The sequence below is a fragment of the Drosophila teissieri genome, chromosome 3R, assembly GCF_016746235.2.
Source record: "Drosophila teissieri strain GT53w chromosome 3R, Prin_Dtei_1.1, whole genome shotgun sequence".
Lineage (NCBI taxonomy): Eukaryota > Metazoa > Arthropoda > Insecta > Diptera > Drosophilidae > Drosophila > Drosophila teissieri.
The window spans coordinates 4,937,156-4,955,929 of NC_053032.1; the positions used below are offsets into that span (position 1 = coordinate 4,937,156).

Genomic DNA, 18,774 nt, shown 5'->3' on the forward strand with positions numbered 1-18,774 from the left:
AATTCCATCTTTTAATTTCCAATAAATACCAAATGGAAAAACATAATAAAAACGAAACCGAAAAAAAAAATATATATTCTGGTTTCATGAAGTGAAATTAACGAATAACACCAATAAAGACAACATAAATTAGTTATTGATCGCTTTTATTTATATATATATGGATATTTACAAAACGATTTAGCACAATTTATAGATGTATATATACTGTTACCAATTGTGTTGCAAAAAGGTATGACTGACAGACTATGCAAAATCAAGTGCCTTATAGATGAACTGCGTGAACTGAACAGTCTATGCAGTTATTCGTATGAATACATAATTACAACTGTTTTGTAACAATCTTCGTTCAAGAAAAATATTTGACTGCTTCTTCAATGTAAGGTTTTTGTTGAGGTTATCAATAATTTGTTTCAGATGTTTTAATTATCAGAGGTAAAATACAAATTGGTTTTGCCTTCACTTAACTACTTACAATTGGTTAGTGCTCATGCAAAACAATTATAATATTATCATTACAGGTGGCGTACAAATTAACAATCTAATGAACTAGACTTGATATAAATAAAGAGTTTTGTATTGTGTTGGGTAACTGAAAATTGGGTGGTAAACCTGCTTTTGCTTATCATTTTAAAATATTCACTTCTGCATTTTGCTTACGTTTCTAAAATTATTTGTAAAGTGACCTAAAATTGACTTAACAACTAAATTCCAATATTTAGTGACAATTTATCAGTTTTTCTTTTATTTTTTCTTAGTTTTGCGATGGTGGCTGGTAGATATTGTTGGGTTCATTTGATGGTAGATTGTAGGAATGCATGCGACCGCAAATTCTCTTTATTTATCTATTCAACAGCGAAAGCAGATAACATATTTTACTTTTTTGAATCTAGCTATGGGAGCTTGGACTTACTGTCAGATACTATGCGATCGCTTCCTCGCTTACAGTTTTTTTAAATAGGCGGCACACTTAACAGCACTGCTAACTTGTCCTGTGTTAAGGAGACTTAACTTCTTGTGCTTTGCCCGGAATTTCCTTACATAGGCGTCAATCAGATTCTTAATTTTGTGCGGATTTATTTCACCAGACCGACTGTGGCAGATCTACAATTAATATTAAATAATCATTATATGTTTATTTATAACTATAATAATCAAATTATGGTACTTACCTTTGGTACGGCTCTCCGCATAATGTCCTTGTAGTCATCCTTAGTAATCGCATTCTTGTTAAAGTAAGGCTTCAACACCAGTTTTACCTCCTCAACGACGCGTTCCTGCCGATTTAGCTTCCGTAGAAGCTGCAAAAAAAAAAAAAAAATATTTTCTACGAGAACAGAAAAGTGTCTTTAAAATGGACTCACTTTATCCTTATTTTGTAGATCTGTTGCCGAGTTCGGCACGTCGTCATAAAAATCTGAATTTCTTGAACCTAATCATTGAAGAAAAATACATTACAAATATTTGGGCAATTTGACTTCACGTAATATAAATTAAAATAGGTTTCACACCCACCTTTAACTTTCGATTTTCGGTCGGCCTTGCTGCGATGCGACTTTTTGCCCACCGCCGTGTTGTACCGGGAAGACATCCGGATGTTACCTACGGGCGAACTGCTTCCAAACAGGTTATCGAAAATTTCTACTTTCCCTCCGGTTGCTCCACTCTTCGCTCGCCTGCTGCCTTCCATTGGAATGGGGGGCTCGAACAGATCTTCGTAGTCCGCCGAGCCCGGCGAGTAAGGACTCTCGATATCCATGTTGAAGGAGTCGTCTAAAGCGTTGCTGGATCCTCCGGCATTTCCGAGGCCACTGCCGTTGCGAGGGCCACCTATTCCGCTACTCGTAGTCGGTATGTTGCCGACGCCACTGCTGCTGCTGGCCACACTTCCTCCGGCCTTGGGCAATGGAGTGAGTTTCTTCGAAGGAGGAGTGGGACTAGAAATAGAAGGTATGTGTTGCGAACTGGACACCACGCTGCTGCTCGTGAGCAACACGTTAGAAAGAACGGTTATGGTCTTTCCATCGGCTGACTTGTCATGGTTATCGGCTCCACCTGCACCTCCTAAGCTGCCGCCCGTGCTAGACCCAACGCCCACGGACAGGCTGACGGAACTGCTGCTGATGTACTGAGCGGAGCTCACCTCACTCTCCTGCTGAATGGGCCCGCTCTGGTTCGGTTTGTTCATCAACGCCATCACCAGATCAACCGGATTAAGGGCGTTCGTCTGGGTCTGGGTGCTGGTGCTCGCATTGGACACAGTAACATGGATGCCATCACTCTCTCCCTTGTCCATAGAACCCGATCCGGTTGCTCCACTCGCCGGCACGCTAGCTGTTTGCTGCTCTAGGTTTTGGCCTAGAGTTGGTGTCGGCGAACGTGGCGAAAGAGAGGGCGACTTGGTGGGCTCAAAGGGATCATAGGCATCTGGCGAGCACGGTCCCGACTCTGGCGGTGTATTTGGACCAATTTTCTGACCGCCATCGTGACTGGCATGGCCGTGCTGAGGCATTTGCTCCTCAGGCGCCATAGAACATGATGCCTCCAGCTCGTCTGCAGAGTTAATATCATCAACGTCTTCGTGAAGAGGGTTGTTGCGCACCTTGTGCTGCATCTTTTTGGAAGGCAGGATAAACTTGACGAGAGGCGGTTCAGGTGGTGTCTTAGGACCAGTTGACTGCGTCATGTTCTCATACGAGGTCTCCATGATTGCGTCCAAGGAACCCACCTGTGGAGTCTTTTCCCTTTTCCCATTTTCTCTCATAAGATCGTGATCCCTGTCTCGCTCCCTTTCCCTTCTCGATGAGAGTGGGTCTGTCGCATCCTCGCTGTCTGTGAGCACAATGACATCTGCCGGCTCCTGATGAACTTGGAAGGGCGAGCGTTCCAAATCAATGATAGCCACCGGCTTAGCCTCCAATTTTTTACGTTTGCGCTTCGTCTTCTTTATGACTCCCACAGCACTGCCAATTTTGCTATTGGAGGCCATGGAGGCCATGCGATTGCTCAACAGATCCTCCCTGCCGGGTGGGATTGCAACTACAGACTGCTGCTGCGAGCCCAGCGTGGCGCTCGCATTGTTTGTGGTCGACTCTTTGTTAAAACTTACGCTCACCAGAATATTGTTGCCTGAAGCGAATACCTCCTTCGATGGCAGAGGTTCTGGTGTCTGGGTACGACGTTTACGTTTTTTTTCTTTGCGTGGCTTTTCCAGGTGATGCTGTTTCTTCTTCTTTTTGCTTTTGTCCCGCTTGCGTTTCGTTTTTTTGGGCGTTAACCCGCCATCATTATTATAATGTCCGCCTGATCCTTTGGGAGATCCCAGCGGTGGCGTCCAAGACGGGTTTTTATCCTGGACGGCGCTGTCGTGCAGGAAATCGCACCGACCGGGTGATGGCGATGGGGACCACTGACCAGTAGGCATTCCTCCCTTCTTTCGTTTTCTCTGGGGAGCAAGGAAGTCGTCAGCATCCTCAAAGGGATCACGTTGTCGAGAGATTCGTCGCATCCGCGCTGCAGTCGTCGGACTGCCGCTACCCGTCCCCTTCTTCTTTTTCTTTTTATCGGACTTCCTTTTTTTCTTCTTGGGCAGATCCTTGGGACTTGCGGAACGACTTCTGCCTCTGCTGCGACTTAACCTTGGCGTGTAGCGCGGGGAGTCCATATATAGGGGTGATCTATTACCATCTCCGTTGATGCGGTTGGGAGTGTGCGAACGCGATCCTCTGGAGTGAACAGATTGAACTGGACTATCCAGCCTTTCATTGGGGGGAGACGGTACTGGTGAGGGTGAGCGGACATAGCGTCTGCTCGGAGAGGTTCGACGGCCCACGCCTTGTTTATGAGGAGAAGGTGAAGTTCCTGGCGGTGGCGTCGGCGAGATGCTAAAGCTGCGTCGCTTGGGCGAACCAGATCGCAGAGAGCCCCTTGAGTCACGAGAAACGCTTCGAGAGAAACTACGTGAGTTTCGCCTTCCCGAACGACTTCTGTTGGACCGCATTGCGTCACGTCCATAGCGATCCTTGGCGTGTGGTTGATGTCTCGACGCTCCCACCACATTTCGAACATCATAGCGAGGTAGTTCTCTTCGTTTGGGACGATGAAAGAACTGCTGATGCTGGCCATGTTGATTGTATTGAAAATAATGTTGGTGCTGATGGTGGTAGTTTTGATTTTGGTGATAATTGTGACCGTAATGCTGGAACGGTCTGTTGTGGTATTGTTGGTTGCGGTAGTTAAAACGCAGACCTCCACGGCCACGGATAAAGCCACGCTGGTGGTCCCTTCCTCGAAAGGAAAATCTCTGGCGGCTATGCGAGTTGGAACGCGATCGAGACCTAGAATGAGAGCGAGAGTAGGACTTGGAGCGGCTGTTACGTCGACGCCTGTTTCTATTGCGACTTGCGGAACGACTTCTGCTCCTGCTTCTGCTCTTACTCTTACTTATGCTCCTGCTTCCACTCCTACTGCGACTAATGCTTTTGCTGATTCTCGGGCTCTTAGAACGGATCTTTGGAGTGAGACTTCTGGAGCCTGAACGAGGGCTCCTATCTGGCTCCGGCTTGTCCCCACGGTAGTTGCGATCCTTTTGTCGCTTTCCAACCTTTTTGAAAATTTCGGCCTTGTTGCGTTTTGAACGCGACTTTGACTTGGATTTTTCATTGTTGCCCTGGCCACGGCTTCGACTGCGTCGCTTTGGCACGTTCTCGTTGTTCAATTCATCCTCTGACTGAATATCCGTACCGATAGCTTTGTCTGGTTCATCCTCGTCGTCGGAAGCTTTAGAAAATCGAGTCTTGGGACTCGTTCTAGAATTATTTTTATGCGCTGCCCCAGCCTCTTCTTCATCTGCCAAATTTTTTTCGTCGAGGCACGGCGTGTACGAGCGATCCGGTTCGTGCTCACTACCACTTGCGTTGACTTCTTTCTCTATACTTGCATCCTTCCTTAAAGCTGGTCTCTTAGGCGGAGCTGTCTTAGGGCTGGCTTGTGCCTCCGTTTCCGTAACCAACGCCTTTTCAAACTCTTTCGGTTTGTCAATGTCTAATTCCTCCCAGTCGCTATCATCATAAAGCTCTAGTACTCCCTTGCCCCTATCTCGATCCGCAACGCGATCCTCTTTGACCAGTGGACTGGGAGTGCTGCGCGTCTTAGCTTCCTCACAATCTTGTTCCCCTGAGGATGCAGCTCCCACGATGGAGTTGCAAGGCTCGTGATCGGAAAACTCCGATTTTTCCTGTGGAACTGTGGCACAGGACTCTTCGACCATTTCGGATTCTTCGGTTGGATTCTCTGGCTCGTACAGGTCACCATCATGAACTTTTTCGGGGACGGGTTCAGGCTCCGGTCCCAAAGGCAATGGTATATCCGTTTCCTCATCATCATCATCTAATTGTACTAAATCTTCATTCATGTCGTCATCATCCTGCTCCAGTCGAAAGGATTAAATAAAGGTGTAAAGAGAACAAAATTTCATGATTATTAAGCGTCGCAGAAGGGGCTGAAAAACTATCAAACGTGACTTACTTATCTAATTACATTGCTTGCTTTAGTTTCAATAATATTATATATTGTTTTAAAAACTGAAAATTAAAATTATATATAAAGTATATATATATAAAGTATATATATATAATGTATATATATATATAATGTATATATATATAAAGTATATATATATAAAGTATATATACAGTTGCGAAAAAAATAATAGCACCACCATAACGTATTTTGTTCTCGATCAAATAAATTAAGGTTGAGGTACCGATAGTACCAAATACTGATTTTTCGCATAATGCTAGATATTTTTCCTATCCAAAAATGAAAAAAAAAATTTGAATTGTCCATACCTTCATTTTTAATAATTTTTTTTGGGCGGCAAGGTCTAAAATGAGGCGAAAACAAAAATAGCACCACTATCGATTTTTTCAAATATTCAATACTTGTCGGCGGTTTGTTTTGGTGAAAAGCACATGGTTATAAAACTTGACATTTCTATTACTATTTCCAACATTATTTTTGAAACATACCTTAAAAAAAATGATTAAAATGGGACGAGGAAAGCATTGCTCTTCAGATAAGCGTGGCATGGTCAAAAAACCAATTTCTGAAGGAAAATCACACAGAAATATTGGTCTAATCCTTCAATTCTAAAACAAAATGATAGGAAATACAATCACCTACAACAAGAATCCCGAAAAACGTGGGAGAAAACAATCATTGGGCACCCATCTCTTCAAAAGGCTAGTGCCCGAGGGCAAGAAGGAACCATTTAAAGCTACTACCGAACTGAAAAAGGATCTCAACATATCCGCAACAGTGCAAACAGTTCACACATGTCTCAGGGAACATGGATTAAAAGTCTGTAGTCCCAGGAAGGTCCCTCTTTTAAATGGGAGACACATACCCAAGCGCATTAAGTTCGTCAAGGAACATTTAAATTGGTCTTGCGAAAAATGGAGGAACTTCTTATGGTCAGATGAGAGCAAGGTGGTTTTTTTTGGTGGTAATGGATCTTAATCGTATGTAAGACGACCTAAGAACACCGAATATAAGCCAAATTACACAGTAGAAGCAATTAAACACGGAGGATCCAGTATAATAATATGGGCTTGTTTCTCGTACTATGTAGTTGGGGCTATACCATAATATACCATGGTTAAAAACCATCTGGGATCAACATGTGTTTGTGGATATTTTGGTGACGATGATGCTACCCTTTGCCGAATACAATTAAAAGTCTATGACCCCAAGTTGACCAGCAGGAAAGCCAAGGATTCGTTCCAAAATAAATCTGTTCCTGTTTTGGATTGGCCTGTACAGTCCCCAGGCCGTAATCCCATCAAAAATTCTTGGTCAGATATGAGAAAAGCAGTTGTAGCTTCAAAGCTATCTAACAACGAATAACTTTGGGTATAATTAAGGAGTCCTGGAGCAAAATATCCCTAAAACGGTCACCTTGTTGACTCCATGCCAAAACGTTGCGCAGCTGTTATTGCTAATAAAGGATACACTACCAAATATTAAATTATTGGGATGGGCGTAGTTTTAATATACAATCACTTCTTATTAATGAATTTCTTACTGTTAAGTTTATATTTTATGTTTAAAGCATTTTTTATGAAGTGGTGCTATTATTTTTATACTCCAGAGACTCCAGACTTTCGCCCTTTGCCACGCCCAGACTTTCGAAAAATGTTTTGATATTTTTTTCATTTTTGTATTAATCTTGTAAATATTTCTCGATTTGCCAAACAAATTTTGCCACGCCCACCTTAACGCCCACAAACCGCCCAAAAATTTCCACGCCCACACTTTTGAAAAATGTTTTGATATTTTTTCACATTTTTGTTAGTCTTGCCAAAGAACTTATTGCTACGCCCACTCTAACGCCCACAAACCGCCAAAAACTGTCAGTGTTGAAGTGCGAAGTTCGACTAGCTGAGTAACGGGTATCAGATAGTCGGGGAAATCGACTACAGCGTTCTCTCTTGCTTTTTACCTCCCTAAGAGGTGTTTTTGTTGAAACCTTTTAAGCTTTGGTATAAGAACAAAGTAAAAAATTTAAAAACATTCTACTATCATTCATTTTAAGTACATCTAGGTTATAGTTTAAGAACAGTGATCACAAAGATGTCATACCTTATCAGATGAATCCGCTGGTCCTTGTAAAACCCCTGACGGCATCGCCGAGGCATTAGCAACCGCCTGCGACTCCTGCGAGTAAATTGAGAAGTTCGGGCAATTGTCGACGTCCTCATTTTTGTTACGATCATTGGGATTCACCGGTGCCTGCTGGAGTGGGTTCATCTTGAAGAGAGGACTGTTCCAGGGGAGGCTGGCAGGTGGCATGGGCGGAGGTGGTATGGACAGCACTACTGGCATACCCATCACTGGTGTGGCATGATGATTTACGGGAGGTGCGAACATTGGAGTCTGCACTGAAAAACTGTTTGATGACGACGCTACTGAGGCTGGGTGTGGTGCACCTCCACGGAAAGGGGGAGTGGGTTGGTTGGCTGGAAGCACGTTTTGCTGGCGTGCTTGCTGCTGCCGGTTGGGAGTGTTGAAACGTAGGTGGAACGGAGTGAAGCTCGACACATTAGTGTTGCTATTGTTGTTGGGACTGGGGCTGCTAAAGTTCTGGTTGCTGAAGCCACCGCCTCCTTGACCGTCTCCACCACCAGGCAATTGTCGCGAGGAAGCTCCGCCACTACTGCTGGGCACACCACCGCCAGATCCTCCGTCGCCGCCTCCAGCACCACCTCCGCGGTAACTATTATTGCCGCTGTAACGATTGTTGTAGCTATCACTTGAGCCTGCCCCTCCGCCTCTGTTATAGTTCGGGCCTCCTCCTCCCCGCTGGTAAAGCGGAGCCTGGGTTAGATGCTCTTCTGTCTTAGAAACACCTTTCTTTGACGCAGGTGCTGCTTCCGGTGTAAGTGCAGGTCTCTGGGGAAGATTGAGGGTACCATCCGCCCTAATATGAACTTCGCCTAGGTTACGCGAGGCATCATGCCAGCGATCCTGCAGGTCCAAAATGGTAGACAGTATGTCTCCAGCGGCAGCTGCAGTCGAACCTAAGGGTGGCGCTGCTATGCGTGACTTGCCCTGGAGCAAGGCTGCTCGGATTCGCGGTGCTCCAATACTAGCAATCCGCACTGTGGTTTGCACTGCAGTCGATCCGAGTCCAGCAGAACTGATACTGCCGACTACATCTGGATCACTATCGCTGAAATATTCCAAGTCGTTCGCATTCCCAAAGAGAGAGAAACTGGAGGCTGTTCCACCACTTAGATGAGAACGTTGAACTCCTTCCGATTTTACTCCCATCTGCTCTGCAAGTCGCTGGCTTGCTGTAAGACGTCGACCAGACCCCTCACTCGAGGCAGTGGCAACGCCACGACGACGCCGGCGCCTACGTCGTCTTATCACTTTCTTGCTCGTTTTAAGGGCAAACTTTTCGTCAAAGTTGTTCAGATCGTACTCGACCACGTAGGTGCGATGGCGAGTCCTTCTTCGTCGCCGACGCTGAACAGGTCTTTTATTCGTGCTTGTGGTTGTGTGCCGGCTTGATGTAGTAGTGGTTGTGGTAGTAGTGGTGGTGCGGGTACGAGTTCGGGTCAGTGTGGAATCTTCAGCAGACGTAGCGCCTGAGCGAGTGCGTCGCAGGACAGCAGCCCTAATGCGTTCGTTTTGACGGGTCCGCAGGATTCTTGGCGGTTCATGCACCTCACGTACCCTGAGACGAGTCTCCGGCAAGCCCATTCCTCTTATATCCTCGTATAGCTGACTCAAATCGTCAGCCAGCTCCAGCTCCTCATTATCATCCTCCCCGTCGGAGTCAGTACAGTTGTCGCAATACCACGAGCCAGCAGGGATCTCGTGCAGTGGCGGGTCTAGGCAGTCCATGTGGTATCCCTGATTGCAGCTGTCGCACAGCAACATCACATCCTCCCTCTCCGGACTTTCGCAGATTTCACAGTTAGTGACTTCCACAGCGGCATCTGCCTCGTCATCTGTGGCCAATTCGGTTTTGGACTTACTCAGGTCCACCCAAACTTCTCTTACCACCTGGCGACTAGCGTACGAGTTCCGCACAACAATCCGATCGAATGAAATGCGGTCAATGGGACAAGTTTGGACATTTCGAGACCAGGCGTCAATACAGGCCGCGCAGAATATGTGCTCGCAGGTTGCTGGCGTACCAATCTCTTGCTGCCGGAATGTAAGCAAGCAAATAGGGCACTTCTCCAGCAAATCGTTACTGCTGCTGTCGGAACTAAAGCCGTTATCGGGGTCAGCGGGCGTAGGCTGGAGTCTTCCAACCGTGATGGGCGTCCGCTCGGTCTCCTCCTCATCGGAGGATTCTACCTTCTTTCGGTTGATGCATCGCGTGGCCCGGTGATCGATCTGGAATCAAGAAAGTAGTGCATTTAAAAGTGATGCCGCGGAGAAGTAACTACAACTTCAATGCCTTACCTCGCTTCCGCTAGATGAGCAATCGCTCCGCGGTCCGTAGCGACTGCGCAGCTTCCGCGTAGACTTCCGGGGCACGGAGGCCGAATCCGAAGCCACCTCCTGTCGACAGGAGATGGGCCTCAGCCGCGTCGCCGTGGAGCAGGATGGGCGCTCATCCAGGTCGTGGTCCGACGCCGTGCCCTCCGAGTCCTTGAACTCGATCCGCATGATGATGCGTCGGTTCCGCTGCCCGCGCTGATGACTCAGGGGCGGACTAGCGTCGGATTCGGAATCACGGTCGGACATGCTGATGCAACTGCGTATGTGTGTATCAAGCCGATATATTGATGTGTGTACACTGTCTGCGGGGCAGGCGCGTGTGTATTACATATATATTACATATAGGGAGTGCTCTTCGCTCGATTTGCATCTAGTTATCCGCTCCTGGTAGTCTCTGCTCTTGGCGACATTGTCGATACCATTCCCGTGAAGTTGCCTTTCAGCCTGGCTTGTCTATAATTGCAGGCCGCTGTAACCGAAGAGTGCAGGGTGCCGATTTCCGTGAGTGGCATCAATTGCCAATTTTAGGAAACTCCGCCTGGGGTTTGCTGTCTAACCTCTTCCGTGGATAATCGTATAAATGGCAGGTGCGGTAGCCAGTGGGCAATGCTTCCTTATTTTGTAGCCCCAACGCTGTTATTTCCGAATTGGTAGCAAACGCAAATTTTTCTCACACAGTTTCCTTCACACACACACTTGGATTTCAGCCATTTTTTCAACTAGAGGTGGGAGAACGTCAGCGAGCGCTTTCGATATTTTGGTGCCACAGCCGATTCTATTCAGACGGCGATAGGCGTCATGACGTACATATGTTGCTCAATTCGAAATAGTTCGGATTATTAGGTTTCATTACGAATATGTGATCGCTTGGCAGATGAACTAAAATACTTCTGGCTTGTGTACTACAAATGGTTAACTCTTTAATTTTAATTAAACTTATTAGAAAATGCTGTACAACAGGCGTAATATTCGTTCAAAAATGCCTTAAAAAAATATTAAATTGACTCTAGATTAGCATAAATGTATAAAAAGTGCCATCACAAATGTAAGAAATGAAAAGCTAAAAGATTTAAGAGACACAGTTATTGTCGTACATAAGAAACTTAAAAGATAAACTACAAATAAATTCTTTGCATAATAGGGGTGAACGTGGATAATCAAAGATTAGCATATAAAAGGTTTTCAATTAAAAATCAGTTAAATAAGTCCACTACTCTCTCTTCATAGCAGATCGCCTGCTCCGAACGGGTTTAATGACAAATAGCTTTACAAGAAAACAAAAGCAATTTAAAATGTCGGTTTTAAGTTATTTCTTTTTATATATCGATTCATTGTTTTTTTAGTGTACCACCACTAATCAACGTAGTTTATATCTGAAAACAAAAAAAATATCATCTGCTTGCGAAATGCAGGCGGAGATTACGGCCGACATCATAGCAGAGGCGATGGAGGTGCTAGTGAATCACATTCTATACGTGCGGGGTATATACCCCTCCCACATTTTTAAAATAAAACGGATGTATAACTCGCCCATTTTTGTGTCCATATTTCCACCGCTTAATAACTACCTGGCCGGCGTTCTAAAATCCGCTCAAGAACTTCTCCGCCGCCGAGAGCTGCAGTGCCTAGAGCTAATAGTATATCAGAAGGAGAATAAGAAGTTGGAGCGCTATAAAATTAAACTAGAAGCCCAGGATTGTGGCCCACCTGCTGAGGATCATCTAACGGAGTTTGAGCAGGACATGCGGTCTGCCATCTACCAAATCTCTCAGCGCATAAATCAAGTTCCTAAGCTCCCCGCCGGAAGTTGCCAGTTTAAGGTTCATCTGCACACTACCCAGGAGGCATTCATTCGCTTCAGCCAAGATTGCCAGTACCAAGAGTTTCCCTGGCTTCAGGCCCTAAAAACAGAATCCCAGGTGCCACGGCGAACAATTTCCCTTCTACCTTTGGCTAGGGTGAAGGATATGGGATTGAAAATGGATGCCCTTATCGTTTACTAATGTTGTATTCCTTAATCGAAAACTACACGACGTTGGTATTATTTTAAACTACAAATGATTCTAAAAATTAATCGTAGCATGATCCATGGTGGTCTTTTAATGAATAAAAAGCATGGCCAATGGATTTATAGCTTAACATTAGATTCCTTAAAACCAATATTAGTGTCATTCTGTTTAGAATTATAAAGATGGTTGAAGTTTTAGAAGCGTCAAATAATATTGACCAGTACTTAAGCGACTATAAGTATGTTCTCTATAGTAGTCCCTGGCGTTTCAGATCCTCGAACGTCTTTCGGTTGACAACGTTTCCCAGCGAGTCCTCAAACTCTTCCTCCTGATCGGCTATCCAGCGCTCGCTTTGCTTTTGGGACTTGAGTTTCTCCCACAACGTGATTGCGTCCTCGATCTGGGTGACATTGGCGAAATGGGCGGTGTTTGGAATGCCGAGGCATCGCATGCCATGCGCATGACGCCACTCGGCGAAGTGTCGTTGGAAAGCCTTAGGCCCCTTGTAGGTGAAGTTTCCGCATATTTCGCAATTATAGCTGATATTTAGGCCGTGCAGTTTATACAACCAGTAGGGGATAGGTTTACCGTCCCATCCGAGAGGCAGGTTTTTGGGATTGTACGGAACGTCGTCCGCGTCGAGATCATCTTCGTTGTCCGACTCGCTGGCCTCCACATCGCTATCATCTCGCTCGCCCCCGGTCCGAGCCTGCTTTCTTTGCACATTCTCCTTGGTAGCCGCTCTTTGCTCAGACAACAGCTCCGCGTATTTGTACAACAGCGCCTCTAGCTGGGCAATATCTTTTTGACGTTCATGCTCCCGTGACTGCGCACTGGCACTCTTTGCGCTGGGCTTCTTGGCCATCAGTGCGGGATCCAAAGTACTTTTACCTTTCGTAGAAAATAGACGCTGTGCTCGTTCCTCCAGCGTGCCGCCGCACTTAAGGCCTAGAGCCACCAACGCTGATTTCAGACGATCCAATCCTAGGGAGGCCAGCTCCTCCCAGCTGGAGAAGGCGGATAGATCAAGGTGGGCGCCGGTGTTGGCTAGCGCCGACTCAGTTTCCTTAATTGAAAAACCCGGACACGTGCCCATCAGCCACTGGCGCTGGAAGTCGAGCTCCACCTTCAGCAGCTCCCCCTCCAAGTCGAGAAGTGGCTGAATTCGCAGTATAAAGTGGTGCAGGTAGTCGTTAAGGGTCTCTATGTACAAGCGGTATTCGCGATTCTTGCGCTCTCGCGGAATATCGAAGACGTGGTCAAAGGACATAAGGTAAGTAATATAGTCCAGCTTCTCCACGGCTCGCAAGTTAAGGTACAGCTCGTAGCACTCGTTGAGGTCCAGATATCGACCGCCGCCCTCCTCGTCTGTGAACTCCACCAGGGCACTCATGTCGTCCGGATTGTTGTACACCCGAATCATCTCGTCGAACTCGACGGACAGCGGTACGCTGACCTCCGCCGGATGAGACTTATAGAACTGCTTGATTTGCTTGAGGCGGGCGTAAAACTCGTTGAACTCGTTGGGCCCCGAAAGAGCGGCGATCTCCGCCTTTCGCTCATTGTCCTTGTCCTCGTAAAGATCGCGCAGCTGAGACGTGGCATTGTGGTGAAGTTCCATGAGGTACTTAAGCCGGTGCTCCGAATGGATGCGCTCCTTTTCACCCGGCTTTTTGGTTGCATGCTCGTCCACCATCAGTTTGACCAGGCGCTCGCGTTCCTCGTGTAAGCGCCGCTGCTGCTCCAAGAGTGTCTCCATGGCTCTCAAATGTAATGATTTCAAGCGCGAAAATATATAGTTGAAAAGGACTCAAAGGCTCAGCGAAATCCCGAAGAAAAACAAATTTTTGTCAGCGTGTCTATATTAAAATACACTCACCACAAAGCAGGGATGGCAAAAATTTTCACATCATATTTTTAGTCAGGTTGTAATACTCAAATCACACTGTCGATTAAAAACACAATCTTGAATGCAGATGCTTTTCTTGGCTGTCATAATGAAAATACATTTGTTTATTGCTTCAAAATAAGGGTAGGTTATGCAAAAAATATATAAATTATAAATAAAGATTTTAAAGGATTTTGTATTATTATTTTTAATAAAAACTATATGAACATAAAATATTTTAAAAATACCTTTCTTGTTTAGTTGGTATTCGTCTGGTCGATTAAACTGAATACCCCTTCTGTTACAAATGCGATAACAATTCCATCGGTGCTCTGACAGCTCCAATAAATACACATTTTTACCCATCCAATCGCAGGGTCACACTTTCGTGAAATCATATGATCGATTTGCAGTGAAAATTTTCAGACGTTGGGCAGAAGGCAAAAGTAACTTATCGTTTTCCACTCTCCTCGTGTTCGGCCTCGGTTTCCAACTCAGCTCCGATGTGAATTTATTAGTTTAATTCAATTTGCAATTATTTCAGGCACTGTTGTACGTGGGCTTCTTCGAAACACTTGAATTTCTTTTCGGTTTGTGCAGTGAAAAATACAGTCAAAATGGCACTGAGCGATGCTGATGTACAAAAGCAGGTAATTGAAATTGGAAACGGGAAGGCGATCAATGTCGTAGAGAATCAAGCAAAATGAGATATTTCTCCAAATTTTGCTTTTGCAATAAAGATGGCGAAGTCATGGGATCTCCCAGGTCATGTGAACTTTTCACCGCCAGTCGAGTTATACTGACACCCTTCCAACTGAGCCAGATCATTTAGGTAATGCCGGAGTTTTAGCAGATTTGTTGGTTAAAAAGGACATAAATGTATTTGTCCAATATACTTTGCGTTAAAAGTAAGTACAAATTCGTGCTGGTCATGTGACACGGCCCCCGCAATGGGGCAATGTGTTGGAGCGAGACGACTAGCCCTGCACCCCACACTCGCACTCTCTGTCACACGACCAGCGGACCCCTTACGTTATCAAAACTTAAACGAAAATAAATAGAGGCTAGGGTCTTGGACATCTCCCTTGTCCACTAAATGCAGTTATCATGTGACACACAGGCAACTACTAAACAGGAGGACTGTTTCAGATCAAACACATGATGGCGTTCATTGAGCAGGAGGCCAATGAGAAAGCCGAGGAGATCGACGCCAAGGCCGAGGAGGAGTTCAACATCGAGAAGGGACGCCTCGTCCAGCAGCAACGTCTCAAGATCATGGAGTACTACGAAAAGAAAGAGAAGCAAGTGGAGCTGCAGAAAAAGATACAGTCTTCCAACATGCTCAACCAGGCTCGTCTGAAGGTGGGTGTCTTTTAGTTGGGTCGCCATAAGCACATGAAAACTAAGGGTTTTCATTCGTAATTCTCTGTAGGTGCTAAAAGTGCGCGAAGACCATGTGAGCAGCGTGCTGGATGATGCCCGCAAGCGTCTCGGCGAAGTCACCAAGAAGCAGTCCGAGTACCAGACTGTGCTCACCAAGCTCATCGTTCAGGGCCTGTTTCAGATCATGGAGCCAAAGGTGATCCTGCGCTGCCGCGAGGTGGACGTGCCTCTGGTACGTGATGTCCTGCCTACCGCTGTGGAGCAATACAAGGCCCAGATCCAACAGAACGTCGATTTGTTTATCGACGAGAAAGACTTCCTCTCTGCTGACACCTGCGGTGGTGTTGAGCTGCTGGCTCTCAACGGACGCATCAAGGTATGTACTGACCGTTCGGTGGAAAATGAGAAATCCGAAATTATCTTTTAAACCACTTCAGGTGCCCAATACGCTGGAGTCCAGATTAGAGCTCATTTCGCAGCAGCTGGTGCCCGAGATTCGTAACGCCCTTTTCGGCCGAAACGTCAATCGCAAATTCACCGACTAAATTCTATAAGTGCAAAACAAAATATAACTAACCAGAAAGAGAACCAGCATCAACACCTATCCAGCAGAAACAGTTCAAGTTATTACAACAGAAGCTCCACCCACTAAATATTGTACCCAAGTAAACTCATCCTTTGGCAGTCAGGCAACAGCTAGGATTATATTCGATTTCAAAATTCTTTTGCCGTTTTATAGTGAAACTGAAACACTCAAGAATATTTCGGTCCTTGTGTACGCAACAGTTATAATAGTAACCACACTAAACACGCATATATATTATCCGATATATATGTCTGTATGCCAATACTTACTATATAGTTTAGAGGACTTGATCCTAGAAGCATATGAAAGCATAATACGAGTTTGTTAAAGTTTGTTCGTTGTTTTTTTTTCATATGCACATATTTCTGAGCAGTAGGTCCAGACATGTGCTTATAAATTTTAAAATTTTGCATACATTCCTGTCCAAGAATTTGTATTTCAGTTTTGCCCCCTTTTTTTGTACATTATGTTCTGTAGTCTTTGTTAAATATCTATATGTCTATGTCGTTTATGTTTGTAATTATCAAGTGCAGCGTTTAGGAGGAACAACAGCAGTGGATCGCAATTTTTAAAGAGCCGCTGGCAGGTTGCGCATGTTACCACACAGCATTGTTGCCCAGCGAAACACCGAAATGGACCTAAACCACCGATTTCGCTGCTTCGTGGGCAACGGACGCATGTGCAGCTGCCACCGGCTCAACAAAAGTCCCGAAAATCTTCAATGTCTGTTGTTGAGATACCGAAGGTAAAGAATACACACTGTTTAGCACGCAACACGTAAAACCTATAACACATACGACGATTAAGTATTGCCAAGTGGGCCAAGTAGTTAAATTGTTGATGATTAAGTGCAGCTTCCACACCCTTATATAACAACTTAAAAGAAAATATGAAAAAATGGAAAATTAGATATACAATTTAGGGGACTGCCGAACTGCTACCGTTTCCACCTGCCGCTGCACCATCATATCAGGCTCTAAAACAACACCATGTTGATACACACGACTAGCACGCAGGAACTACAGCAAATTTGAACCTTGTATTTGCATGTTTGCCAATGTTCATAGTGTATTCTTCTAGCTCATTTTCTAACCGTTACCAAGTAAATCGAAATTGTTCAAAGATGAATAACTTCAAGTTTAGCAAACAAATTCTAATAGCATATGCGTTATTATATAACATCGAGTACTATATACATTACATGAAATACAAAATGCAAGTAAAATTACTTTTAAACACAATTTATGTTGAATAAAACAGTATTTCCAAAAACTAAACTTAACTATAACATCTTCCCTTTGCTTTGTTGATCTTAACAATAAAATTTGGGGTCAACCATTTTAAGAAATAAAATCGACGACTTCAAACTACTTCAGGATCACTACACCCGCAGTAAACATTATCGCAAAAGCTAGCTGGGGTTGCCGGCATGGTGCCGCCCTAAAGCGGCTTGCAGTAGGAATGGGGACCCCGCATGAAGACCTCGATGAGCTGACAATGTAATCTGCAAGTTACAAGACTGTTAAAAAACGATTTATTGGTGGTAAATGTGTAACAAACTCACCTCATGGTTATGTGCATGTTAGAAACCACCTCCCTATCATAGTTCCAGCTAGAAAACTGCGTAGACCAGGAGTTGGGAGTTGGCGGCTATTTCTTCAGGCGGAATTATCGGGTGGGAAGACCCTACCAAACTGTAGCCTTCTTCGCTAGCAGAAAACGTTCTGAACTGGAATTCCCTTGTACTATATACCCCTTACAAACGGCAAATTGCGCTGGAGTAGGTAGATGTTTTTTAAAGTTTTTTTTTTGTTTTCTACGAATTTCAATTGTATTCTTTCAATTTGCATTTATATTGCTACTTAAATAATTGTAACAGTCTCCGACCGTATAAAGTTATATATTCTTGATCATTTTTATTCAGAGAGGATGGCTCTGGTGGCTAGTAGGTCTACGTAAAATAACTTATCTGTCACAAGTTACTCTCGTTGTTGGTTGTTATACTCGTTACTCGTAGAGTAAAAGGGTATATTAGATTCATTGAAAAGTATGTAACAGGTAGAAGGAAGCGTTTTCGACCATATATTCTTGATCAGAATTAATAAAAGTATGTAACGGGTAGAAGGAAGCGTTTTCGACCATATATTCTTGATCAGAATTAATAGCCGACTCGATCTGGCCATGTCCGTCTGTACGTCCATCTGTCCGTATCTCAGGAACTATAACAGCTAGAAAAGCAGACTCCGAGACAAAGACGCTGCGGAAGTTAGTGACTCATTTTTCCACGCCCACAAGCCTCCCAATACTGTCACGCTCACAATTTCGAAACATTATTATTTTTTAATTCTTTTTTCTCTTGTTGTATATAAGTTAGTTGCTTAAACCAACACAAACCTTTGCATTTGTTTTGCTCAAGTATTTTCGCTATATAAGGGTTAATTGAGGTAAGTCTACAAGTATAAGATTTGGGTTCGGTTTGGCGTTATTGGGTATTAAGATAGGAAGCACTAGGCTCAGCTTGTAGGCGTGGGGGATGTGATATATAAATATCTTTAAAGATAAATATAGGGCAGATGAGAATTCTTATAGGGATGTTCTTTTCTATTTTAAAAGATGGTTGAAAAGTACTGTAGGATTAAGGAGGCTTAAACAATTATATATTTCAAAGTGGACATAGCATTAACGATAATTGCATATTTACAAGCATACATATTTCAATTTTATTGACAAATACTATTAACAATTAGGATGTTCGTTACGACAGGGTTCTAAATGAGAGATCCTGTGAGTGGGTGGTCTTCTCCTTACATTCTGCCGTTAAAGGCATCTAGCGAGAATATTTGGATGCCGATTCAGCCTGTCTTGGTACTTTTGAGTTAGTGTTTGGA

General features: G+C 44.5%; 4 protein-coding genes across 4 annotated transcripts; 2 read left to right on the top strand and 2 right to left on the bottom strand.

The window, feature by feature from the left end:
- Nucleotides 1-144: 144 nt before the first annotated feature.
- LOC122619195 lies at nucleotides 145-10,731 on the bottom strand. Its single transcript, XM_043795955.1, has 7 exons — nucleotides 9,982-10,731; nucleotides 7,642-9,912; nucleotides 1,516-5,425; nucleotides 1,365-1,432; nucleotides 1,173-1,301; nucleotides 914-1,104; nucleotides 145-845 (listed from the first exon to the last, which is right to left on the bottom strand). The coding sequence occupies exons 1-6, from the start codon at nucleotides 10,264-10,266 to the stop codon at nucleotides 943-945; spliced, it is 6,825 nt and encodes a 2,274-aa protein (XP_043651890.1). The 5' UTR covers nucleotides 10,267-10,731; the 3' UTR covers nucleotides 145-845; nucleotides 914-942.
- Nucleotides 10,732-11,363: 632 nt separating this feature from the next.
- Nucleotides 11,364-12,171, top strand: LOC122619726 (DNA polymerase zeta processivity subunit). Its single transcript, XM_043796828.1, has one exon. It carries the CDS (start codon nucleotides 11,427-11,429, stop codon nucleotides 12,021-12,023), a length of 597 nt encoding a protein of 198 aa, XP_043652763.1. The 5' UTR covers nucleotides 11,364-11,426; the 3' UTR covers nucleotides 12,024-12,171.
- On the bottom strand, nucleotides 12,091-13,936 carry LOC122619724 (splicing factor 3A subunit 3). The gene has a single exon (XM_043796825.1). The coding sequence runs from the start codon at nucleotides 13,786-13,788 to the stop codon at nucleotides 12,277-12,279; it is 1,512 nt and encodes a 503-aa protein (XP_043652760.1). The 5' UTR covers nucleotides 13,789-13,936; the 3' UTR covers nucleotides 12,091-12,276.
- Nucleotides 13,937-14,228: 292 nt separating this feature from the next.
- On the top strand, nucleotides 14,229-17,163 carry LOC122619725 (V-type proton ATPase subunit E). Its single transcript, XM_043796826.1, has 5 exons — nucleotides 14,229-14,363; nucleotides 14,462-14,567; nucleotides 15,067-15,279; nucleotides 15,350-15,676; nucleotides 15,738-17,163. The coding sequence occupies exons 2-5, from the start codon at nucleotides 14,535-14,537 to the stop codon at nucleotides 15,843-15,845; spliced, it is 681 nt and encodes a 226-aa protein (XP_043652761.1). The 5' UTR covers nucleotides 14,229-14,363; nucleotides 14,462-14,534; the 3' UTR covers nucleotides 15,846-17,163.
- Nucleotides 17,164-18,774: the final 1,611 nt, after the last annotated feature.